The 25,019-nt window shown below is 39.2% G+C and overlaps 1 protein-coding gene across 1 annotated transcript in view; it reads left to right on the plus strand.

Annotated features, from left to right (window-relative positions):
- The window catches only part of brinp2 (bone morphogenetic protein/retinoic acid inducible neural-specific 2), a 273,232-nt gene that overhangs the window by 94,358 nt on the left and 153,855 nt on the right, over positions 1-25,019 (plus strand). The window contains exon 2 of the mRNA XM_060931207.1: positions 12,349-12,667. Coding sequence (XP_060787190.1) covers positions 12,399-12,667 — 269 coding nt within the window. The 5' untranslated portion in view covers positions 12,349-12,398. The remainder of the gene's footprint in view (positions 1-12,348; positions 12,668-25,019) is intronic.

Raw genomic sequence — 25,019 nt, forward strand, 5'->3', positions numbered from 1 at the left:
TTGTCCCAACTTTTTTGGAATCAGGGTTGTATGAATTAGTTGGTATACTTCAAGTTGTAGTAGCCCATAGTGGCAGGGCGAGGGGGATGAAAGACCTGTGGAGGTATCATGGAATGATAACTTTGCTGTAGAGAAGGATCTGTGAAGACTGAAATTAAAAATAGAGTGAGAGAATAAAGAATTACAGTAATGCTATGAGTTGTAAAGCTAAATATGATGTAAATATAGGCATTATTAGGTTGAGAAGGGTGTAGTATGGAGGCTTGTGTATTTGCAGAAAATATTTCCAAATTGCAGAACAAAATTTTGACATTCTGCAATATTGCAGAATACTGGAAAAAAGTATTTCGACCACTGCGTATGGCAACAACATGCATGTAATAGGCTTATATAAAACTAGGATATTCTCAGAATATATTTCCAACTATTGATAATATTTTGTGTTTGCAATTTTATACATTCTGTAGTTTTACAAGACATTGTTTGCAATGTCTAATAATAAGTTATAATATGTTCTTGCAAAGGGTGGCACGGTGGTGTAGTGGTTAGCACTGTTGCCTCACAGCAAGAAGGTCCTGGGTTTAAGCCTAGCGGCCGACGAGGGCTTTTCTGTGTGGAGTTTGCATGTTCTCCCCATGTCTGCGTGGGTTTCCTCCGGGTGCTCTGGTTTCCCCCACAGTCCAAAGACATGCAGGTTAGGCTAATTGGTGGGTCTAAATTGACTGTAGGTGTGAATGTGAGTGTGAATGGTTGTTTATCTCTATGTGTCAGCCCTGTGATGACCTGGCAACTTGTCCAGGGTGTAGTCTGCCTCTCACCCATAGTCAGCTGGGATAGGCTCCAGCTTGCCGCCCCTGTACAGGATGAGCGGCTACAGATAATGGATGGATGGATGTTCTTGCAAATAACAAGAACATCCATCCATCCATCCATCCATCCATCCATCCATCCAACTTTTGGTGGCTCCTGTTCAGGGTTGCCACAGCATATCATCATGAGTCACATATTTGATTTGGCACAGGTTTTTTTTTTAATACCGGATGCCCTTCCTGACACAACCCTCCTCAATCTATCTGGGCTTGGGACCGCCACTAATTATGCACTGGCTTGTACAACCCTCGTGGCTGTGCAGTTTACCTCATTTGCATGTCTTTGAACTGTGAGGGGAAAACCAGAGCACCCGGAGGAAACCCACACAGACATAGAGAGAACATACAAACTCCACACAGGAAGGCCCCTTTCGGCCATGAGGCTCAAACCCGGAACCTTCTTACTATGAAGCGACAGTGTTAACCACTGCTCCACCATACTGCCCATACAGCCCAAATTACAGTTGGGTCTATATTTATATTTTAGCAGTGTAAGTATTTGGCTATTAATTTCATTGAGTACAATTAAGATTAAGGAACATTTTGATTTTACAGCACTTTGCACTATTGTGCATTGTTGCCGAATGGCAACAATTTACTAACTGCTCCTCTTTATTTTTTTTATTAAAGATTTTCCATTATTTAAGCCATATTACAGAAGAAATATACATTCATTCTTTTTGTAATGTTGGTAATAATTTATGCAATAGAAGGTTAATTCATTAATACAATATAAACCTGTGATTTGATATACAGCAGCACTACTGTTAGATCTGCTGTAATAGAAATTGAATCAACACCTTCTAACTAATAAGTATTACAAATTCTGCATTGCTGTGGTATAATTACAGTTACTACATGTCTTGTTAAACAACAAAACATGTAATCTTGAACATACTGATATAATTACTGAAAGTAAAGTTAAATAATAAGCTGATAACAGCATACCATGTTCACATTGAATGTAGAACCTTTTCCCTACTGGCTACACTGATTTTAAGATGTTCGACTGCCTTGATACACAATAAAGCTAACTATTCTGAGCATACTGTATGTCATTTGATAGGAAATTTGACCTCTCCACCTTTTCCCTTTTCATGAGACTACATGCATGTATTACTATCATTATTTCTTCATGCAATTATAGAAACAGCAGATGGGTTGAAGATGAGGTCACTGCACGTTCATGTCCTTTTGCCAAGCTAAGAAAGAATGCTTATTATAAAACAAAATCATCAATTACTGTATTTTTAACATTTACAATTAGGAAAATTAGCTTTTATTGCACACTTTTGCATTTAGTAATCAGAGTTGTGTACAATTGTGTAAGGATGATTGCATCGTTAATGTTTAAGAAATTTCACCCCACCATGTGTTCAAGTGGCTAGAACAGCTGGACAACAGAGCACTCAGAGATAATTTATATCTTGATAGAGAGATGTCTGTTTCATATCATAGCAGCTGGTTCGTACGAATCTACCTTTATTCTGTGTCAACCAGGTCAGCTTCGACAGATAGCTTTCTTCTAGTTATCATCCAGGAACATCTGGCCTGTGCTTTGCGAAAATAAATTTATTAATATTCCAACTTGCAAACAGGAAGGAGACCTGTTTCTTAATGAGCATGCCCGCACACGCACGCACACACACACACACACACACACACACACACACACACACACACACACACAACTTCAGTAGATACGTGTGGATAAGTCAAAAGTGATTAGTTTCACCATATTGTGTTTTCACACCTCTCTAATTGTATTAGCTGATTAACTAGCCATGCTTATATGTTTCAATCAAATGCCTCTTCTCTGTTTCAATTACTGGGTCATGCTTTTTTTGATATATAAGGTAAGCTCTCAAAAAAAAAAAATCTATTGCTCCTGAAGAAAATCTACAACTTGCTCAAGACAGTACAAATGAAATTGAACAAATTCAAAGATTTGGTGTAAACTTTTAATGGCTCATTAAAACAAATATTCTCAACAGCATTTGGTATTTAAGATTATTGATACAAATATATACTGTATATTAAAAATGTATCAGTTCATCTGCTGGATATTTTTGCTGGATATTTAATTATCTTCTCAGTGTGAAAGTACATATAAAATATTCACACTGCCAGGTTGGCCGTGTATAATGCAGGCCCTTATTAAAACTGTGACACTGAAGTTAGTTCTCATGTTCTACTTTGCTGCTTCCAGTCTATATAACTTTGACATGTCCACATGCTATAACAGTGTGATGCAAGGTTTCTGGATAGGATTCATTCCTTCTTTCCTGCATCTCTTCTTACGAGAACAAACGAATCTCACGCCCCCAGACCGCCCTCTCCTGTGCAATATGTGTGAAATGTGGTGCTGCGAAGACAGCCAACCGCTGTAAATTCAATTCCTTAAAATAAGATTTGGTGAGAACAGTTGTCAAAATGGCACTGCTCTAATGCTGCCTACTGTATCAACGTAAATCCAAACAGATGCTTGGAGCCCTGTGGAATGGGAATGTATATGTTGATGAGTTTTCAGTTTCATGTCTTTGCAACAAAATGGGACAATGCTCCTGGTATCACTGTCATAGTCCGCAGCATGGATAAAAACAGAAGCTGTCTCTAAATGAACATTAAATGGAAATGACAGATTCCTGTAACACAGGAGCTAAAGGAGACTTTTTAAACCCAAAATGCATGCTTTTATTGTTTTGCTCTCACTGTTACCTTTTAGTACAGTATATCTTATAACATGCTTTGGTAGTTCTGCCCCTTCTGCTACATAAATCAGGAAGTGAGCCTTTGTTCATACCCACAGCAATTGTTTGCTTCATATTACTCCAATTACATTATACTAGGGGGCGGCACGGTGGTGTAGTGGTTAGCGCTGTCGCCTCACAGCAAGAAGGTCCGGGTTCGAGCCCCATGGCCGGCGAGGGCCTTTCTGTGCGGAGTTTGCATGTTCTCCCCGTGTCCGCATGGGTTTCCTCCGGGTGCTCCGGTTTCCCCCACAGTCCAAAGACATGCAGGTTAGGTTAACTGGTGACTCTAAATTGACCGTAGGTGTGAATGTGAGTGTGAATGGTTGTCTGTGTCTATGTGTCAGCCCTGTGATGACCTGGCGACTTGTCCAGGGTGTACCCCGCCTTTCGCCCGTAGTCAGCTGGGATAGGCTCCAGCTTGCCTGCGACCCTGTAGAAGGATAAAGCGGCTAGAGATGATGAGATGAGACATTATACTAGGTTATGCTAGGTTGTGGTCCCATCTTTCGTTCACTTCCAGTTGTAATGGTTTCATTAGTAGAGTCAGAACTGATTTGAATTTGACAAATCAGATGTCTTTTTTTTTTTGCTAAATTACAAAAAAACATGGCAAAAATACTTGTGTACAAATTGTATTCAAATATTGCACTGTCTATAATCTCGGAATAAGCCAAAAACTCTTGTTTTTCTACTTGACATGCCTAAACAATTTGTACCAAAAATGGATTGGTGCTATGAGATTTTGGGCAAATGAAACACATCCAGCTGGTAGCAGTAGAGCAATTGTTGCCAAGTGTCTTCGGAACTGTGAGTGAGAACAAACATGTGAAACAAAACAAAACAAAACCCCCCAAAAATGTTTCACAGTAGGGGGATGAAAAGAAGGAAGCATACCACCATTCCTGACTCCTATTGGTGGTCACCAAATTGCTGAGGCTTTGCTCAAATTTGTCACAGGTGCAAATAATGGCCTTGACCCAAATGGTGCACTTCATGTGGTCTTCATTTGCGTCTGCCAAATAAGTACAGAATGCCATAGGGTGTCCCATTTCCCATTTTAGGCTTTAAAAGTGTGCTCATCAATGCGCTCTATGCACCCTTATTGAGCCATTTAGCGATGCCTGTAATGAAGCAGACTCAGCAGCAGTCTCAAAACCCTTTGCCATTATTAGCAAGGACCAAAAATATATTCAGTCTTAAATTGTTCCTGAGATTAAAATGCACTTCATTTCCTACATCCCAAACCCAGTGGATAGACATGTTGCACATTCTTTCCTGGGAGATGTTGGAACCAGAAAAACAACCTCAGCAGATTCTGAAAATATACCATTAGTCGAATGGATTTATATTTCTGCCATTTCAAACCTAAACCAGGACCCATTTAGTTGAGGAATTCAGCAGAAATATCAATCAAACTGACTTGGAAATTAATGTTAACTTAAGGAGCTATTAATAATGGAATTGATGATTGGATTATGATCTGTCAGCAGTTTCCCAGGAGGTAAACATATTAATGACTCACCATGCAGCATGGTGGTGTAGTGGTTAGCATTGCTGCCTCACAGCAAGAAGGTTCTGGGTACAAGTCCAGTGGCCGACAGGGGCCTTTCTGTGTGGAGTTTGCATGTTCTCCCCGTGTCTGTGTGGGTTTCCTTCGGGTGCTCCAGTTTCCCCCACAGTTCAAAGACATGCAGTTAGGTTAATATGGGGCAGCCTTAGGCTACATCCACACGACAACGGCACCGAGATTTTTTTTTTTAAATATCGCGTCCACATGGGCAACGGATCAGTAAAATATCAGGTACATATGGCAACGCAACGCTTGCTGAAAACAATGCAATACACATGCCACACCTCTACGTGCGCTGTAAGACGGTCCCATCGGAGACACCAGAACAATAGAGGAAGTACGACGCATGCGCATAAACCACTTCTTCTACCCGGCGTCATAGACATATAAACATAGACGCCGCATTGAGCTGGTGGCCCGTTGCTGGGATACGTCAGAGTGTCCGCCATATTGGATGTGGCAAATCTTCCCCGTAAACCAATGCAAGTAAATGGACTGAACTTCATAAAGCCCCTTTCTACAATAATGCTTAACTCGATGCCTTTTATTCACCCATTAAGACACACACGTATATATTTGGGAAACAAACAGGCATCAAAACAACATATATAACTTTTAATGTGATGGTTATAAATAGTGTGCGAAATACCCGTCAATATTCCGTGGGAGGTGTGACCTAAATTTCCTCAACATGCAGCAGGCCTATACCGGAATCAAGCTATCGGAAACTTTTTTTTTTTATTCCGCTGCTACTATCGTAGGCTACTAACGATATCTACACATCAAGGCATGTTTTGGAGCTCAGTGGGGATCGTGTAGAATAATCTGCTGTGCTTACGCTGCTGAAGCCGTGCCGTGCCGTCTCCGCATCACTTTCATTAAATGCCGTGCAGATAGGCTATAAAATGTCTCCAATAACAATTTTTGCAATATACAGTGCTATATGGAAAAAATTCAATTAAACCATATTACAATGGGATTGCTCCATGTGATTGCTTCACAGTCTGACATGCTTCCAATCTCTTCTATTTTTGAGTGTGCCATCACCATCTGACAGCTGGTGGTGAAATTGGTTGGGTGGGCTATGAAATAAATTATAAATTTATTTATAAATTATAAATTGTTTGGAGACAGGTTTCACCGAGCGGCTATTATGCGCGAGACTTCATGTTAGCCACAAAGTCAGAAAAATCTGTTCGTAAAATTACGTTATAATGACCAAATACAATGAAAAGTATTTTTCCAGTCTCACCTGTGAAAGGTAATCCCATGTGATCTCGTTTGGACGGTAAACCTGTTGGTACAGTTAAATGCAGCACATGAATGAGGCATCTTTATTCTCCGCTTTGCCCCATCCAATATGGTGGCGAGGATGACGTATGATTCTACGCAGAAGGCAGCATCTATGTTTATATGTCTATGCCTGGCGTGAAGCACTCACAGTCATGTGGTTGTGACGTCATCGTAAACAAATCCATTCTACTAATCCAGACGACTTCGCAACGGCGCCGTTGCCAGATCTTTCCACTCTGGAACCCGTTCTCAAAAGATTTCGTTTTGGGGCACCCAAAACGCCGGTGCCGTGTGGACGCCAGGCCGAAACGATAAACAATTTTATCAGATTCACCTGAATCCGTTGCCGTGTGGACAGGGCCTTAGGCTGAGGTGCCCTTGAGCGAGGCACCTACTGTAACCCCCAACTGCTCCCCAGGCGCTGTTAGCATGGCTGCCCACTGCTCTGGGTATGTGTATGTGTGTGTGCTCATTGCTCACATGTGTGTGCATGTGTGTGTTCACTGCTGTAGATGGGTTAAATGCAGACAGGAATTTCAAAAGTGTATGTGTGATGAATAAAGTTGTTGTTGTTGTTGTTCTTCTTCTTCTTAAATATGGGTGCTCAGGAAATGCTGTGAGAGATTTGCCCACTAATATGGAGGTTAAAAACATGCTGGCAGATAAGTCCTTGACAATTCACTTCTCGCCTCCACACAGATTCCACTCTCTACATGGCATTTGCTCCAGATGGGTAATTCCACATCACTAAAGATAAAATTAGATACAAATGCACCACACTACAGAGACTTTGAACCTCGTTAAGCACTAAGATAATCCTTTGGCACTTCAGAGCACATGGGCTGTCCACCAATCCCTCAAACCTCCTGATCAGTGTTATCTGATCAATTAGTTCCAGTGCCATTATACCCCACTAAAGCTTTCAGGTGAATTGAACATCTTGCAGAAGCCCAGCTGGCTGGATGTCTGAAGCTCACCTCTTTTAAAAGGGGTAAGCCCAAATAGATGCAATGCATAATCTGGAAACACACACCGTTGCATTTCCCAATTATGATCTAATAAATTCAAAGCAGTCCTGTCTTATTCCTAGATTTCCTCCAGGGTGCTGAGGGTAAATATAAAGACACCTGAATTATGCAAGTTGAGCATGTAAATGTCACAGTGAAATTTCTTCCATTGTTTCACTGGCATTTTCAATATGCTTTATGCATTTTATAATTAATCAGGATCCCTAAAGGCCATGGAGGTATGAGCCACAGCATCAGTCTAAGATGTCACTGCTCAAGCACAGGGCATCATTTCAAAGGCAGATTTTTTTCCAACAATATTGGAAAAATTGGAAGTTATTTTCGTACAAAGAAAAAAAAATGTCTGTAAATTACTTCACTTCAGTACTTCCCCTTCCTAAAGATAAAGGAAAGCGCTCAATTAGTGCTCATGGCACGGATTTTGGAAGCCGCCTGGATTTGCACCCTAGCTAACGTTTGGTGGAATTAGCATCAGTCTTGCCTTTTTTTTCTTTTCAGGATGGGAGACACCACGCTGAGCTGAGATAAAGTAATGCCAGCAGGAGGAATGTAGAACTGAGGCCATTGGAAGGGGGTGCGATGGATTGATAGACAGATGGAAAGAAAGAAAGTTGATTTGGCTTGAAAAGAGTTGGTTTGGCAACTGCTGGGCAATGATCTTCTGTGCTTCTCAGCAGTTGAATGCAACTTGCTTCTTTTCCAGCATAATGAGCTGCAAAAGAGGAAGAGCTCTGAACTCAACCTCAACCAAATGGGAGTAGTGGAAAGAAAGAGATGCACATGAGCTTGGCCAATATTGAAATGTTTGCTTACAGATACATGCACAGTGCTTTCACAATCGACACTTTACCTCTCACATATACATATACTGTAAATTTATTCGTTTTTGCTCTCCCATATACATACGTTGCTTGTTTGCACAACATCACTGTGTGCATTTCATACATATGTCATAGGTTTTCTCTTATTCCCTGCGTTACTTATCATGCATTCAGAGCAAGCTTTAGAAACCTTTTGTGTGAATAAACACTATATGAATCTTAATTATGGTGTGTTCACATTGCAGCAGCACAATCATGGATTGTAGGAGCAAAAGTGGTGGAAAGCAGGCACTAGCTACATTTACCTGCACATTTTGTTACCCTGCTCTGATGTCACAACCCGGCTTCATTCATTTTTTCATGAACTTGTTTGAAGAGTTCATTATTTCTTACTTTTCTTCTGTCTAGACGTCAAATTATGTTAAATTCTTTCAGAGTTTGCATTAAAAACAAGTTCTTCCCAGACATCGAGCTTGAAAGCCGCCATTTTGAGAAACATACGTTATCACTCATTTACGTCAAGATAGAGGGCATGTGCAGAAAGAACGCAGCCTGGAAATAATCTGGTTAAATCGTTTACATGGTCCAGTTGTTCTTTTGAACGGGCTATGAAAAGGTTTAAACTAACTCTCTGGACCCAATTGAAATTTCAATCCATTTGGGCCTTTTTATTCTGATTGAGGTGTTTATATGAAGAATTTTTATTCACTTTGGGTTTTTAAACCGATTACAATTGGAATATTAGGCTCCATGTAAACCCAGCCAATGAGAGCAGAAATAAATTAAATTAATAAACATTATGCATATCAAATACAAATATAATTTAAAACAGCCAATTAAATCATTTCATATGATATGAGTCACGGCCATGATCACAGTCAAGCTGCACTAATAAGATTGAAGAAACTAGCAGGGCGATAGAAACCGTCCCCCCAAAATATAAGCACAGTGGCTGAACAGCAGCTTTTGTACTGCTTTAAATGTCTAATCTATCCAGTACTTGAACTTTGAGTGGGAGATACCGTAAACACAGCGGTTGAAGAGGTTCCATAGATGCATTTGGAAATTAATCGCCTTTAAAAAATATTATCACAGCTATCTAAAAGTTTCATAATCATCAATCCTACAACTCTGCATGCACTATAATCCAGACAGCAATTTAATGCTACTGTTCCAGTTATGAGTACTGAATAAAGGTTCTGAACAACAGAGATTAGTCTCTAAATCAGTTTCAAGTTGTTCTGTGATTAAATTCTAAAATCCAGCATGTGTGGAATGTGTTTTATCTACAAAACATATGCTCCCTTCCGTAGCATCATAAATGTGTATCAACACTCTTTAAACTAGTAAATTAGGACTGTATCTGGCAGAGGTGATGGAATGATATTAAAGCCGCTTTCTCTTAACGACTGAGAAAGGCACTTTGTTAGCAGTAACTCTGTTTTATTTTGACAAATAGGGTGGCATTTAGGGAACCTGGAGCAGTGTTGCAGGATTTGATCAATGATATCAGCACAGTAATGCAGTTCATCATGGACTCTCTCTCTCTCTCTCTCTCTCTCTCTCTCTGCAGTTTGTCTGTGTTCATTAGGCATGTAACGATTCACCCGATTCACAATTTGATTTGATTCATGATATTGGGTTCATGATTTGATTTTCCCACAATGCTTTTGGAAGGAAAAAAAGAATAAAATTTTATTTGAAAAAAAAAAAGCAGCATGCATTTTCCTATTCTTTATCAACTTCAATATTCTTTTTGTTAAATTAAAAAAACACTTTTGTTTCATTTTCTTAATAACTAACAATAATTATTTGCCCATATTTGTAAAGGTTGGAGTAAAATATAAAAGCCTATTAACTAAAATATTCCTTTTATTAAAAATGAAAAGCGTTAATAGCAAATAGACCTTTTTTAAATAAACTTTTATGAATATTTGTACTACCTCCATTTGCTTCTTTTTTCTTTAGATTTCAGCAGTGTGTAAAAAGAGAGCCCTTGTTAAATTAATTCGTACAGTCAATCACACAACAGCTCTTTCCCATTTTAGATCTGTTTTTGTTTTTTGTTTGTGGCATTAGAGCTGTATTACTTCTGCCTAAGATGAAGTCATGTACATTCAACATTCTATTGTACATTATTATAACTAGAATGAAAATGTGCTTTTGATAGAAACTCCCAATATCTTCTGTAAGTTTGCTCTGGATTTGGGCATCTGCTAAATGCTATAAATGTAATAAAAAATAAGCTATTTAAATATGACAACATATTACATGTATAAAAGTGTAGTACTTTGTGCAAATTATATGATTTGAAGTTGATCAAGTTAAGGGTTACATTAGCTAGTCTTCTTATGTGTAAATTTACACAGGAGCATGAGTAGGATACGAATGTTTTCCAAAATTTACAGGATAACAATTTTCTTGCGTAAACGCTCATACAAACTGTTTATAAAGAACACAATTACAGCAAGGAAAACCTAAGAGATTATGCAGCTTGATGATAATCGCAGTTCAAGTTTTTTATCTCATCAATTTGAATTGTCATAAACTTGTATTGCGATTTATCATTGCCTCGTGTTCACTATTGCTCTGTCTGCATTTACTGCAGTGTAAACTTCAGATACTTTGTGTATATTTGTGTAAACTGTAGAACTGCACACCACACAGTTTTAATTTCATAAAAGCTCTGTTCAGAGAAGGATGCTTCTGTACAGCAGAAACTAATCTGTAAATGTATTTCTCATTAAATCACTGTATTGTGAAGTAACTAGTGCTTACTCTTCAACTGTGACTCTTCAAAGATGAGATAATTAATTCTCTCTGTTGAAACAGTGCCTTTATCACAGAGCCATAGATGTGAAGCCATGGGCATTGGACAGAACAAAACAATCGTATAAAGGGAATAGAAAAGGTCTGAAGGAGGACTGGAATGAAATGTGTAAGGAAGAGCAGGAGGAGAAACAGGATACTGAGGAATTAGATTAGTGAAAGGATTGTGGGGCACAAAGCAAAGAGAAAGAATAGAGGAAAGAAAGGGGGGAGAAGGATATTCTACAGAGAAATGAGGGTATTTAAATTTCCCATATTAGTACTACCAGTGAGTGGGTGGAAATAAGATGTTCTTACATGAACATAAATATAATCTCTGGATATCCGTTGGCCACAGACAGCTTTATGAATTGTACAGGAGCAAATGACATATGCATTATACATGGAAGGTTATTACTGGGTAACAAAGCATGCCTTGGATTTGGTTGCAGACTTACCATGTATCCATTAATTGTTTTTTTTTATTTTTATTATTATTTTTTAAAATCCATAATAATGTCTTGCTCCACTTCCAAATTATAGCAAGGTACCTGTAGTTCATACATCATTAAGAATCCACATCTGCACATCTGGTCCCGGTGAAATTAATTTTCCTTGTAAATGTGGTAAAGATGAGAAACAATGTCAGGGAATATTGATGGTCCCAGATCCCCTCCAGTATAATATGTGTATCAGTGCATTAGTAAGTTCTCTCCCAGATCCCATGTTGCATTGCTGAATCTACCACTCATTTATTAATATTTGGCCCATGATAGACCTTTCCACTTTCGGACTTGTTTATTTTTTCCCCTCCAGTGAACTATTGAATAATTGAGTGTTTACCTTAGAAACTCTTCTGCAAAAGTCCACTTTTCTGCAAAAAATACATAGACATACAAAAATGCAAAGCTATACAAGAATGCTGAAACAGTCCACAGTGAAAGAAAAATCTTGTTTAATGAGACATGCCCACACAGAAATATAAATTCAGAACCACTACCTTATTTTCCTGTAATTCTTTAATAGAGGTTTCATAAGAACAAGACTATGTTTAACCTTTCATTGACTTAGTGCAAAAAAAATATTTTTTGTAATAAGTATCTGGAATGTAAAGATTAGCTTCTCGTGAATAATGAAAGAAACCCAGTTCTTGCTCAGATTTTCCGATCCATCTGACATCATCCGTTTCCTTTCCTCTGGTTCCAGGTCAAGTGGGATTGGCAGAAGAATGCTGGTCCCAGGCATCCGGGGGCAGGATGGCGTCGTGTTGGCAGAGAGCTCTGGGTGTTAGATGGTTCCTCTTGATGCTCGTGTGGCGCTGGGCACCTCTGGGTGCTCTGAGCTGGCTCCTGGCCTCAGCTGAGCGCCCTGAGCCTTTGTCTTTCTTCTCTTTGCCTGGCAAGGCAAGTGTGGCTCAGCTGGACTGGCTCCTGTCTGATAAAGGACCTTTCCACCGGTGCCCGGAGTATACTGAGTTCAAGGAGCGCTTTCAACAGGGCTTCTCAACCCGTTACAAGATCTACAGGTAAGGTCAAGTCATGCCATGCTGGAATCAGGAAGAAAAATAGCTTTCCATGTAGAAAAGGTTTTTCATGCAGAACAAAATACAAGCTGTAAAATCTGCTTTATGAGTTCAACTTCCTTCTTCTTTAAAAAAAATAAAAAATAAAAAAATAATAATAAAGGCGGCACGGTGGTGTAGTGGTTAGCGCTGTCGCCTCACAGCAAGAAGGTCCTGGGTTCGAGCCCCGGGGCCGGCGAGGGCCTTTCTGTGTGGAGTTTGCATGTTCTCCCCGTGTCCGCGTGGGTTTCCTCCGGGTGCTCCGGTTTCCCCCACAGTCCAAAGACATGCAGGTTAGGTTAACTGGTGACTCTAAATTGACCATAGGTGTGAATGTGAGTGTGAATGGTTGTCTGTGTCTATGTGTCAGCCCTGTGATGACCTGGCGACTTGTCCAGGGTGTACCCCGCCTTTCGCCCATAGTCAGCTGGGATAGGCTCCAGCTTGCCTGCGACCCTGTAGAAGGATAAAGCGGCTAGAGATAATGAGATGAGAAATAATAATAAAAAAAAAAATATATATATATATATATATATATATATATATATATATATATATATATATATAAAATACTACTACCATGAATACTTTCTGCAGGGCTAGTGAAATGTGAGTTTATAAAATTTTAGCCGTGATATTTGCATTTGTTAAGCCTATGTAAGAAATCCCTTTACTGACTTATGTGTTGCATCATGGGCCTGGAGACACAATATTTCTGCTGTGTTCTGTGCATGTGTATATGCATAGAATGACATTAAAAATTGATTTGGATTTATTTGCCAAGGAAGAAACGTACTTCTGCAGAAGTCTGTTTGAAAGAAAATAAATTATAAACTATATGAAGTGTAGCTGCGATATACTTTACAGATGAGAAGAACTAATGTTAGAAAGGTGTTTACCGCCATGAGCCACCAGAACAGCATTAATGGCATAGATTCTTAGCATATATTCTGGAAGTCTCTACTGGTATGGATAACCATTATTTCATTTCAAAATATATTCACTCAGTTTGTATTTTGAATATGGTGCCAAAGAGTGCTATGTAACATCTCTATCCAAAATCTCCCATAGGTGTTTGATAGGGTTGAGATCTGGTGACTGTGAAAGCCATAGCATATGATTTATACTCATCAGACCATTCAATGAGCTCTGGTTGTCATCCTGGAACAGACCCCTCCTAAAAGGACAGAAATGTTTTATCATAGTATATTCGTTACAGTGACACCCCCCACCCCCCAACAGCATCTCATGATCTGTCTATACTGACACATCTCTCCAAGGCTGTGGCATCCGTGTCATAAAAAGTGCCATACAAATAGAAAGACAGGTGCAAACACGACATAAATAGGCCAGACTGCACACAGCTTCTCCCTCATGTTCTGCACTGACTAACACAAGTGACATTCACATTTATTTTCATGGTTTTCACAGCACCGGAGTGAATCATGCTAATGTGTGCTGTGCTCTATGCAAAAATAATGCTTATATAATCCTGAAAATTTCGTGGCTTTCATACCACCAGAGTGAGTTATGTTATTGTGTGCTTTATGCAAAAATAATGGTTATGTAATTGTAATTTGGCCAGTCATCAGAAAATATGCATGAAAATATATTACAGAATTAAAACGAGCAGTTTGGCTCATTACAGCTTTTTTCTGTCACAGCTACAGTATATTAGGGAAGACAAATTGACAGCAAATCATATTATTTAAATTATGTGAGTGTTATCTGCAATACAGCTCTGTTGAATTCAGTGTAAACCTAAAATACCTCAAAATATGAATTCTCTGGGGGTTCAAAGATCTGGAAAACCCATTTTGACAACTGAAACATTATAAATTTCAAGCCTAAATAACAATATAAAAAATCAGTTTGAAAAAATTCTGGAAATAATCGTTACTTCCGCTAACTTTGTTGGAGGAGGTTATGTTTTCACCTCCATTTGTTTGTTTGTCTGTCTGTTCCCAATGCAACTCAAAAAATAGTGAATGGATTTTGATTAAATCTGGAGGAAAGGTGAGCCATGGGCCAAGGAACAATTGATTAGATTTTGATGCAAATCCGGATATGTATGTGTAGCCAAGATTTATTTTTTGTCTGTTCCCAATGCAACTCAAAAAGTAGTGAGTGGATTGTGATGAAATTTGGTAAACAGCTTTAGTATTATTCTAGGTTCAAGTGATTTGATTTTGATGTTGACAACATATCGCTTGGTGGAGGTATGACCTCTACCAAGTGCCCTTCTAGTTATAACATTGTTTCAGTGGTTCAAATTCACAGATTTTTATAATATCCCAGAAATAAGGATAACAGGTGTCAGGTGCCTGCAGGTACCAATGTCTTCTCCATTCTGTTATCACAGTACACTGATGTGTACACTATGTGTTATAAAAGCTATTCCTTTTTCGTTGTTTGTTCTTTGTTTCACTTTTTTTCTGTCTTGGTTTTCATATAACAGTAAGGTATATGTTAAAATATAAATAGGGTATGTATAAAATATAACTGAAAACAATACACAGTGGACTGTGACTTATCTGTTTTGTTTTTTTCAAAGTCAAACTATGAATTACGCATAAAGCTGCACAGCACGTACACTTTTTTTTTTTGTCAGTTTTATTGAAGGGAGGACACAACAGCATATGTTTAACAGCAATTCAAGTACCATTTTCAAGGTTTGTAGCAGGGCTTAGAGCACAGATAGACAACACCAAAACAGGATAACATGTTCTTAAATTTGAAAATCAGGTAGGGATCAAAACTAGGATTTAGAAAACTAGAAGGGCACTTGGTAGAGTGCATACCTCCACCAAGCCACATATTATCAACATCAAAATCACTTGAACCTAGGATAATACTAAAACTGGACACCAAATTTGATCAAAATCCGCTTAACCCTGGATCCGCAAACATATCTGGATCCTGGATTCACATACATATCCGGATTTTCATCAAAATCTAGCCAACTGGTCTTTGGCCCATGGCGCACCTTTCCTCAGAATTTTATCAAAATCCATTCACTACTTTTTTAGTTACTTTGGGAAAACACACAACCAAACAAAGGCAAAAACATAACCTCCTCCAACAAAGTTGGCGGAGGTAAACAAGGCTTAGACTTAATGACACAGGTGCACAATATACCTTGCAATGAGATTAGGACACAGTGAGATATAAATAGACAAACTAATTAAGGTATAAACTCCAAACAGGTGCACACATTAGGTAACAGTCCAATGACAGGACAGGAGAAGACTAGAATCCAAACAAAGAAATATTACAAAGCATAAACAAAAGTATATGAAGTAAAAATAATCACTTATGTGTTGAGATGGGGGATTCATGACATAATTAGACTCATATTTAGAGATTTAGAATATATATTGTGTCAGGTATGTGGTAATGATACTGTTACAGAATATCCATCCATCCATTATCTGTAGCCACTTTATCCTGTTCTACAGGGTCACAGGCAAGCTGGAGCCTATCCCAGCTGACTATGGGCAAGACAGGGCTGGCATAGAGACAAATAACCATTCCCACTCACAACTACGGTCAATTTAGAGCCACCAATTAACTTAACCTGCATGTCTTTGGACTATGGGGGAAACTGGAGCACACCCACACAGACAGAACATGCAAACTCCACACAGAAAGGCCCTTGCTGGCTGCTGGGCTCGAACCCATGACCTTCTTGCTGTGAGGCGACAGTGCTAACCACTACATCACTTTGCCACCCCATTACAGAATAACATACAGCATATTATAGTTACAATATAAATGTTTTAAAGTAACACAAGCTATGTGAATAGAAACTTAGACATAAGGTGTAGATCACTGCAAACCAAGAGAATATTACTGTCTAAAAACATAGTATGTTGGTTACTGGAAAATTGACTTAATGGCCAGTTTGGAGGATGGGTAGGTGTGAAGTAGTAAACAATTTTAGACTGGCATTATCAGGGTCACCCCTTTTCTCTGTCTGAATCTCGAATGGTAATTTTCCAAAAACTTGGAAAAATATACATACACTGTCAGAAAACAAAGTACATTATTGTATCTTTAGGGGTACAACAACTTGTCACTGGGGCGGTATCCTCTAAGGCAGAAGTTTTCAAAAGGTGAGGCGCGCCTCCCCTGGAGAGTGCCAAAGAACTTCAGGGGAGGTGCAGTGTGAGAAAAAAAATAACAGAAAAAATAGTAAACATCTGGTTAGCGAATTCAAGGTATGTGTGGATGGAGATATGGATAAATTTGTAATATCTAAAGTGAGAGAGGAAAGAGAGTCTGATGCAAGTAGAAAACAGAGGAAGTATGACAATGATTATTTAAAGTTTGGATTTTCATGTATTGGCCTAGATGATGCACCATTACCGCAGTGTGTTATTTGCAAAAAGTCGCTAGCTAATGACAGTATGAGACCATGTAAATTCCGGCGTCACACTGAGACCAAGCACCCAAGTTTGGTGGCTAAGCCATGGGAATCTTTTGATAGAAAGTTAAAAGACCTCCGTTCACAGAAGAAAGTAATTGAGACATTAAGCACTGTAAATACTAAAGCAACCGAAGCATCATATTGCGTGGCGTTATGCATAGCTAAGGCAGGTAAACCCCACAACATTGGTGAAACGTTACTCCTCCCTGCTGCTAAAGATATGTGTTTGGTAATGATGGGAGAAGCTGCTGCTGCCAAGCTAAATGCGATCCCAATGTCTGACACTACTATCCAGCACCGCATCTCAGACATGGCATCTGATGTGAAGGAACAGGTGCTGGATAGGATTCGAGACAGCCCTTTCTTCTCTATTCAGCTGGACGTATAGATAGACGTCGCTAACTGTGCTCAGCTAATGATGTACGTGTGCTGTGTTAAAGAGTTCAGTGTCCAGGAGGAGTTTTTGTTTTGTCATTCTCTTCCAGCTCACACTACAGCAGAAGAAATCTTCAAGTCTTTGAATGATTTCATTCAGTAGAGTCATATCGATTGGGGCCGCTGTTGTTATGTACTGATGGTGCAAGGGCGATGACAGGTCGTCACAGTGGTCTGGTGAAACAGGTGCAAGCAGTTGCTCCCGCTGCTGTCTGGCCACACTGTATCATCCATCACCAGACCTTGTCGACCAAGAAGATGCCCAAACAGCTGCTCACAGTCCTGAATGAGGTAGTAAAAATTGTAAACCTAATTAAATCATGTGCCATGAATGCCCGTCTCTTCTTCATCCTCTGCAATGAGATGGGCGCTCACTTCCAGCAGCTGCTCCTGCACTCTGAAATTCGGTGGCTCTCCCGGGGCAAGGTCCTCACACGCTTGTGTGATCTGCATGAAGAAGTCCTCCTCTTCTTTGCCAAAATCAACTCCCCACTGGTGAAGCACATGACAGACATGAATTGGGTTGCAATGTTAGCCTATCTTTCTGATATTTTTGACCATATAAACATACTGAACACTTCTCTGCAGGGCAAGGAATGCCATGCCTTTTTAAGCACATGACCAAGTTTCTGCATTCAGGAGAAAGTTGGACCTGTGGTGGGTTTGTGTTGAACGGGGGTCTGTGGAAATGTTCCCAACCTTGGAAGATGTCCTGAATAGGACAGGGCTGCAACTGGGCTCTGTACAGCAGGTGATCATTGCACATTTGAAGGGGTTGTGTGAACAGTTTGAAGAGTATTTTGGCAAGAAGACTTTGGCAAATCAGTGGGTGAGAAATCCATTTCTTTCCCAGTGACACCCCATGATAGACTGACTATGCAAGAAGAAGAGACCCTAGTGGAGCTGAGCTCAAATATGGACTTGAAACAAAAGATGAGTGAAGTGTCACTTGCACACTTTTGGCTATCTGTGGAGACCGAATTCCCTCACCTCTCTAAAAAGGCTATAAAAGTGCTCATCCCATTCACCTCCACTTACCTGTGTGAGTGTGGGTTTTCTTCATTGACCAACATTAAAAAGAAGTACCAATCAAGGCTGCAGGTAGAGGATGTTCTACGATTGTTCCTTTCTATAGTGCATCCCTACATCAAAAACTTGTGCACCTCAAAGACGCAGACTCATTGTTCCCACTAAAGTAGGAATGAGCAAGATAGCAATCCAAAATAGGCTACGTACGATATTGAGTGATTAGAAAAGTAGTGTTGTACATGGGGGATAATTATTTCGTTTGGACTGACTTTGATGTGTGAGAAAAATATTTGACTTGAGTTAAATTGCACAAAAGGCCTTAAAATTGATGATTTTGTTGAATTGATGGTATTTGAGTAATGCTTGAGTCTACTTTCAATTTAGTTACTGCACTCTGGGCCAATTGTATTGTAACTGGATGAAATCTTTTTAGGTAAGGGTGACCCACAATTTAAGCATACCGGTAAGTTTGGCAAAATGTAAGGTGTTTGGTTTTTGTTTATAATTTTTTTTGTTGTTGTTGAAACCCATTTTATGCCTGAGTGGAACATACAGTATAGTAACCACAACAATAATAGGCTAATAATTATTTGTGTGTGTGTGTGTGTGTGGGGGGGGGGGGGGGGGGGGGGTATCAGCTGTTTTTATATGAGGGGAGGCTCACTTTCTCACAGTTAGAAAACCCTTGCTCTAAGGTACTTATTTATGCCATTTATATACTGCTTGGAAACACCTATGTATCTTTTTGACCCTAAAAAGGTACACCTTGAAGTCCAATAATGAGCCCTAAGGGGTACATTAGTGTAGATTGCACCTTGGGGTACAGAAATGGACTCCTACTGTCCCCTTAGTTCTGATAGTGTACACTACAGTGACAGTGACAAGCTATTTTCTTGACAAGGTATTTTCCTGTCAGTGACATAGACACAATTTTCACCTTTTGCAGTTCATGGAATATTATCATAAAGTGTGCAAGTGGTAATGATGGTATGAATAATGAATGAACCTAAGTATGTTTTAAAGGAGTTTGACAGCCCTACTATAAATGCCCTCATGTAAATATTGAATTGATCACCTATAAACGTTGACTTATGTGTGACTTTACTACATGGACAGTAAATATGCAAAACTGTGATACTGTCCATGTTAACTGCTTTGTACAAAAGGTCAAATTTCCCTCATGTCTAATCTCTTCTATTGAAGCACTTGTTCAGATGACATTGAGATGGATTTGATCTAAAATGGATCATAAGGTTTTACACAAACTTGTGGAGTCCGTGCCAGTTCATGTGCACACTGCCATTAAAGCAAAAAAATATACATCAATAAATGTGAAAACTATGTTTGTTTTTTTTGTAATCTGCTTAATTGGATCATATTTATCTAGCTTTAGGAGTTCGATGAAGATTTGATCACATTTCATGTCAAATAATTTTGCAGAAATACAGAAAATTGTGAAGGGTTCACAAACTTTCCAACTACGTACACTGCATGTATACCATATGTCTGTTTTGTCTTCTTTTTTTTTAGCTTGTCTTCACTAACTGTCAGTCATCATCATTATATGAGGAGAGTGTGAAAGGATTTTTTTTTTAATTCTCAGAGGCAGAACCGGTTTTTCATTTCTTTCTGATTATTTTTGACAGATAATATTTATATTTAATTTATGTTTCTAAGGCTGACGCATCGATTGGCATGCTGTTCCATGTTAAGTCATGATGAGAGAACAGTGAATGTTTTTTTTTTCTCCTTTACTGTGGCTGACAGCAGTTCTGTGGGTGGATTTTGGCTTTTTTTATTCTGCTTCCTCTGCCCCATACCTGTGTGTGGTTGACTCTGATCAGCGCCTCATCATTTGCCTGCAGAAAACTGCACAGAATACCTCTGCATGAGGGGTTTGCAGAGAGCCAAACAAGGTCTGTTTGAAAGGTTGTCTTGCAGGTTGTCTTAAAGACCAAAATGTGTGTTTGTTCTTCCTAAGGTAGTGTGAATTTGTATGTGCATGTACTATGTGCTTCAGTGTTGGTGCATAAACACCACTCATCTGACTCTGAACATGGAGGATTTTACCCAACAACTCGCTGTTTCAGCTGCCCCTGGCCGTATGATAACATATCGCTTTCTAGAAGCACAAGTGGGGGAGAGAGAGAGAGAGAGAGAGAGAGAGAGAGAGAGAGAGAGAGAGAAACACCTGCAGGATGCCTTCTGTGGATATGGATTTTTTTTTTTTAAATTGTGTATCTCAGCTAGGGGTGTGCAAAAAAAGGGGAAACTATGTGTGTGTGTGTGTGTGTGTGTGTGTGTGTGTGTAAAATCAATCTATAAAATGTAGAGGAGAGCAGAGAGACTTGGGACGGGGAGACTTGAGACAGTTTGTATTCCAATAAATTAATTTCAACCAGTCAGGTCTTAGATTACATCAGAAGTTCGATGTTACCCCTGAGAGTAACCTACTTCCTTTGGAGCCACGAAGCTGGACACTGCAGTAAGGTTTGTGCAGTTCAATATTTTTTATCAACCAAAACTTGTATTTTCTACTTCATAGTCTATGTCCATTCTATGGTGTAATGTATACTGGTGAATTCAGGATTTGTTAGGAATTAAAGTATGTAGCCTAGAGTTACCAGATATAGTATTATTTATTAAAGTTAAATTCTGGGGGGAAAAAACATTTCAGGTTTTTTTTTTTTTTCCAAAACATTTGTTAAAAATATGTGCATGTCCCAACCTTTTAGATGTTGCTCTCTTGGTTAACTTTTGCTATATAATATTTCCTATCTCATTCTTCTTAAATTGATTGGTGGTAAGCTTTTCCAAAGTCTAGGATTCATCACAGAGAATGCTTTATTACCTTTTGTTTTTAGCCTAGACTTTGGAATTGTAAGTATACCTTGGTCAGATGATTGTAGGAGTCTAGCTATTTGATAGAGTACTAATAATTCAGATATATACTCAGGAGTCAAACCATGTGAAGTTTTAAAAGTGATCAATAAATTATTTTTTTTAAATAAATTCTGACTTGAACTGGTAGCCTGTGAAGTGATGCTGAAATATGCATGATATGCTCATGAACCCTCAATCTTGTAAGTAGTCTGGCTGCAGCATTCTGTACCAACTGGAGATGAATAATGCAGAGCTGATCAGGCCTGGGTTTCCCCAAAAGCATCGTAGCACAAAGATCATCCTTAAATAGTAGACCGAGCATCACAATGAACACTCTCTCTCCTAGTTAAGATGCTCTTAGTGTTAAGAGGCTTTTGGGAAACCCACCCCAGTGTAGTAAATAAGGCATTACAATAGTCCAGGTGAGAAGCAATAAAAGCATCTATGATCTATTCTGCCTTCAAAGAATAGAGACAGTCTAACCTTCACAAAATTTCTCAAGAGATTAAAGCTTGTACCAGTTTATTAACATGAGATTCAAAGTTGAAGCTGGAGTCAAAGATCACCCCTAAATACCTCGGCACTGGTTTAATACATATTATGTGCCAATAACCTCAAGTCCTGCTTCACATGAGCTGTATTCCTTTGTGGGCCAATTACTACTAAAATCTCTGTTTTGTCAGTGTTCAGCTGAAGAAAGTTATAGGACATTGACTTTCTCACATTGTACATTTCTCTACAGGCTATAAGAATTGATGTTAGCCACATTGTTTAGATCCAGAGACAGGCATAGCTGTAAATCATCAGAATAACAGTGGAAATTAATGCCATATATCTCTATACATAGTATATATAGAGAAAATAAAATCGGATATAAAATTGAGCCTTGAGGTACCCCACAAGTAAGTGAGGAGGAGGGGAAAGAGGAAGGGAAGGAGGAGGAATAATTAATTGGGTCTGACTGATCAATATATTTTATTTTTTATTTTTATTTATTTATTTTTGAGCAAGGGGTGCACCACAGCAGTTTTAAAATAGTCAGGAACCACATCAGTGGCCAAAGAACTAATCAGAAATATACAATTTTTTTTTTTTTTTTGCCACTGAGCAGTTTAGTGGGGATGTCTACAGAACCAGATGATGGTTTAAGCTGATACAATAGCTGAATGAGCTCATGCTCAGAAATAGGGCTAGGTGAGCTAAAATAATAATAATAATAATAATAATAATGGGCGGCACGGTGGTGTAGTGGTTAGCGCTGTCGCCTCACAGCAAGAAGGTCCTGGGTTCGAGCCCCGGGGCCGGCGAGGGCCTTTCTGTGTGGAGTTTGCATGTTCTCCCCGTGTCCGCGTGGGTTTCCTCCGGGTGCTCCGGTTTCCCCCACAGTCCAAAGACATGCAGGTTAGGTTAACTGGTGACTCTAAATTGACCGTAGGTGTGAATGTGAGTGTGAATGGTTGTCTGTGTCTATGTGTCAGCCCTGTGATGACCTGGCGACTTGTCCAGGGTGTACCCCGCCTTTCGCCCATAGTCAGCTGGGATAGGCTCCAGCTTGCCTGCGACCCTGTAGAAGGATAAAGCGGCTAGAGATAATGAGATGAGATAATAATAATAATAATCTACACATTTACCTCATGTTAAGACTGAGGATGCACAATAGAAGTCTTGTTTTTTTTTTTTTAAACTTTACTCATGAAAAAAGTTTTTAAAAATCTTCACATAACAGAGCTTGAAGCCACTGTTTCTAGGACTTAACAAGGTCATGAATAGTTTTAGATAAATACCTAGGATTGTGCCTATTAGCATTAATGAGGTGCAGTAAGTATGCCACACAATGGCAGCTGCTTTGTAAGAAATTAAAAGATCCTTTAAGAGTCTGTTTAGTAGCTTTCCAAACTCTTTCAGCTCTCCTAAGTTTTCTCCTCAGCACACAGATCTCTTTGCTAATTCAAGGGGTTCTCGTATGTTTTGCTCCGACTAAGTTTGACAAAAGGTGACAGAACCTAAAATTGAAACATATAACTTATTCAAATCATCTACCAGCTGTGGAGTGTCAAACGAATCCACAGCCATCAGACTAGATCAATTTACTGTACAGTTCATGAACGAAGATAATGAGTCACATTTTTAATGACAGAAGAGACTTTAACATGAAAAGTTATATGGCTATGATCATATACAGTTGTGGTCAGAAGTTTACATACATTGGTCATCTTGGATATGAATGTCATGGTAATATTTGGGCTTTCAGTGATTTCTCTGAATTGTTCTTTTTCTGTGGCAGAATGACTGTACAGCATACATCTTTAAAAAGAAAACTAGAATTCGGTGCACAATTTTCTTTGGGTTTTCTGAAATCAACACACGGTCAAAAGTATAAATACAGGATCAAAAATTTACATACACTCACTAATATTATTAATTCAGAGGTGCTGAGACTTCCAAAATGTCTCTTATCTTGCCAAGGCCAAGGCTTCTTAACTTCTTGTTAGTGATTATGATTGACTACAGCTGGTAGCTTCTCTGTGCATTCATAAAAAGGATTTGTTTACAGCACTCATTGGATTGACCAACACACAGTAAAATGGGAAAGTCCAAGGAGCTCAGTGCAGATCTGAGAAAGAGGATCACAAATGTACACAACTCAGGAATGTCTCTTAGAGCCATTTCTAAACAACTGCAGATCCCAAAATCAATTCAACAATTGTGTGTAAGTTACTGGGAGGTATAGTCACTTTGCTTCAAGAAAACCCAAACTGTCACCCTCAGGTGAAAGGAAATTGGTTCGGATGGTCAGGAACAACCCAGGGACCACTGTGGCACAGCCCTGCCATGAACTGGAAGCTGATGGATCACTGTCTACAGGTCAGTGAGTTTTATATCACCATGGACTAAGAGGCTGCTATCCAAGAAATAACCCCCTGCTCCAAAATTGACACCTTCAAGCTTAACTAAACTTTGTAACTGACCACATGGACAAAGAAAAAGCCTTCTGGAGGAAAGCTGTATGGCCAGATGAGACAAAGATTGAATTGTTTGGCCACAATGACCACGATGTACAGAAGAACACTGTACCAGCTGGTGGTGGTGGTAGCAGCAGCATCAATCTCTGGGGCTGTTTTACTGCCAATGGAACTGGTTCAATGCACAAAGCGGATGAAATAATGAAGAAGGAGGACTACCTCAGAATTCTTCAGCATAACCTCAAACCATTGGAAACTTGAACATGATTGGGAGTCACAACAGGACTCAAACTCAAACATGCATCAGAGCTGGTTGTGGAGGATAAAGCAGACTAACAAGGTGAATCTTGCGGAGAGACATTTTACCCAATTAATAGGTGTGCTGTATGTACATTTTTGACCCTGTATGTATACTTTTGATTCTGTGTTGATTTCAGAAAACCCAAAGAAAATTGTGCACCAAATTCTAGTTTAAAAAAAAAAAGATGTATACTGTACAATCATTCTGCCACAGAAAAAGAACAGTTCAGAGAAATAATTGAAAGCCCAAATATTGCCATGACATTCATATCCAAGA

Source organism: Neoarius graeffei, chromosome 1, assembly GCF_027579695.1.
Source record: "Neoarius graeffei isolate fNeoGra1 chromosome 1, fNeoGra1.pri, whole genome shotgun sequence".
Classification (NCBI taxonomy): Eukaryota; Metazoa; Chordata; class Actinopteri; order Siluriformes; family Ariidae; genus Neoarius; species Neoarius graeffei.